Raw genomic sequence first — 2213 nt, forward strand, 5'->3', positions numbered from 1 at the left:
TCTGAATATGATCAAAGGCACTAGAATTGACATTTGCAGCCTTTTCATTCACATGAACAGCCGAGTACTTCCTGACTTCTCTAACAGCATCTGCAAACAAAAACAATTTGTTCTTTTTCACATCTGTGGGTATTTGCACATGATAAACCAGACACAGTACTGGAAATACATATTTGGACTTTCTGCTCAGCAAACAGGCATAGGACAAACAGTGACATTACTTATGTTACCCATACATTTTAAAGATAGGTCTTGATAAACCACTGAAGCAATATAACACATTTCCAGAGGTAATGCTAAACCATTGCCCAAACCATGCTTGAATGTTCAATGCTTGAACAGCCATTTCCAACACTTGCACCCAGCCACCAGCAATGAGGCCAAAGCAACACACTCTATAAAATGTTACCAGAGACTCTGCAAACAGTTTCAAAATGTTATTGCTGACAACTGAATTAAAATCCAGCCAGTGGACAAACTGAGAAAACGGAAAGAAAAAAGAAGAGATGCCTTCTGAAGTATTTGCCTCATATGGAATTTGTTAGATAAGCATGTATTTTAGTAATGACAGAAGTGCCTATGCTTGAAACACAGAGGGAAAAAATTATTTCTAGCATCCATTCAAACAGGAATACTTTAGTAACAGTGTTGAACAGGAAACAGGGGATAAGTTACACTTCAGCTTTCTTTCATCTGCCATATACTCCTGATAGTTTTGCAGAAGGGCCAATACACTGCCAACATTTTTCAAAGGACAAAATAATTAATTAGGAATTACATCCATATAAAATCAAAACCTAACCCATTTATAAGTTCCTGTCACAATCTATAAATTTAAGGTCATCATATACATAATAAAGGCAAATACAACACCTAAAATCTCCTCTTGCACATCAACAAAAATACACATTTCATGACATACCATCAGTTCTTGCAGCATATGGTAATCATTCAAGCTCCAGATCCACTAAAGCTTTACTCCTACTTGATAGACCTCATTACCTACTCATAACAAATGTAGCCAACAGCTGTTTTGTAGCTGTGCTGAGGAAAAGTACTCAAATAGCCCAGTGCTTTGATATATTCTTCTGGTGTTCTATTTCAACAGCAACCAAGAGAAAGAGTGCCATCTACTGCATATTGCACAGCTCAGCCAAATTCTGGTTATCAAACATTCCCAGTTCATTTACTTGTGTGAGAAAGAGAAACCAAGCAGCAACCTAGACCAAGCTCCATTTTCCCTCCTCATTCACTACTATATTACTATTGCATTTGGATTCCCAACACAATGCAGTATAAGCGCTCTCCTCCTCCATGCTATTGCAGAACTATGAAACAAATCAGCCGATTTAGGCTTCAACCCCTTCAATTAACCTAATGCCATGGACTCCATATACCATTTCCCTTACCCCCCTTATTAAGAAATTATTTAACACTTACCAAGAAACAAGATGATCAGTAAAACTATTATTGTAAGGAACATCTTGTTCCAAAAAACTGCCACTTTGCTCCATAGAGGAATCATAAAAATCTTCTGCCATCTGTAAAATAGCATTCTGTTATTCAAACATAATTAAGCACAAAAAAAAAATAAAAAAAGAGCGTAACAACCTCACAGAAGAGAGCTTTGTTATTGATATGAGATTTGTGTAAGGTCTCTGAACAGCTGCTTTAATTGCAATATAATTTAGGTATACACAACTTTTCTAACAACCTGCTTGTCTCATTTTTGTTTGTTGTCAATACAAGGACAGACAGTTGGTTCAACTTGAAAACTTCCTGCATAATAGCAGGTACTCTCCAGATGTTTTATTTTAGCTTTTACTTTGGCTAGCTACTTTGTGTTCAGTCCTGACCACAATAAACTCAGGGTAAAGACTGTAAAACCCATTCCATCATTTTTATTTCTATCCACTTATACTCCTTGTTACCAAATAAAATAAAAACTCTCCACAAATTAAGATACTCCTTCTTCAGAAGGCTTATTCTTTTTTACACTGATGAGTCTGCATAATTAGAAAGTACAAGGATTGTTATTATATTCTAACTTGCAAATGATAACAAAAGGACAACTCTCATGCTATGTTTTGTCAAGGGTTAAAACCTCTTTCAAGAGCATATATTTATTGGCTACAAAAGCAACTTCAGCAGCCCAGTGGTGGTGAAGACCATTTTGTTGTTGTTCATACAATCATGGAATAGTTAGGGTTGGA

The 2213-nt window shown here is 36.1% G+C and overlaps 1 protein-coding gene across 1 annotated transcript in view; it reads right to left on the reverse strand.

Annotated features, from left to right (window-relative positions):
• The window catches only part of LOC104410909 (B-cell receptor-associated protein 29-like), a gene marked incomplete at both ends in the record, with an annotated part of 13808 nt that extends 12267 nt beyond the window's left edge, over nucleotides 1–1541 (reverse strand). The window contains 2 exon segments of the mRNA XM_010021208.1: nucleotides 1–90; nucleotides 1441–1541. The exon segment at nucleotides 1–90 is cut by the window's left edge and continues 11 nt beyond it. Of these exon segments, the coding sequence (XP_010019510.1) occupies nucleotides 1–90; nucleotides 1441–1541 (191 nt within the window).
• Between the last annotated feature and the right edge of the window lie 672 nt (nucleotides 1542–2213).

This window comes from Nestor notabilis, unplaced genomic scaffold (genome assembly GCF_000696875.1).
Source record: "Nestor notabilis isolate BGI_N333 unplaced genomic scaffold, ASM69687v1 scaffold33758, whole genome shotgun sequence".
Taxonomy (NCBI): domain Eukaryota; kingdom Metazoa; phylum Chordata; class Aves; order Psittaciformes; family Psittacidae; genus Nestor; species Nestor notabilis.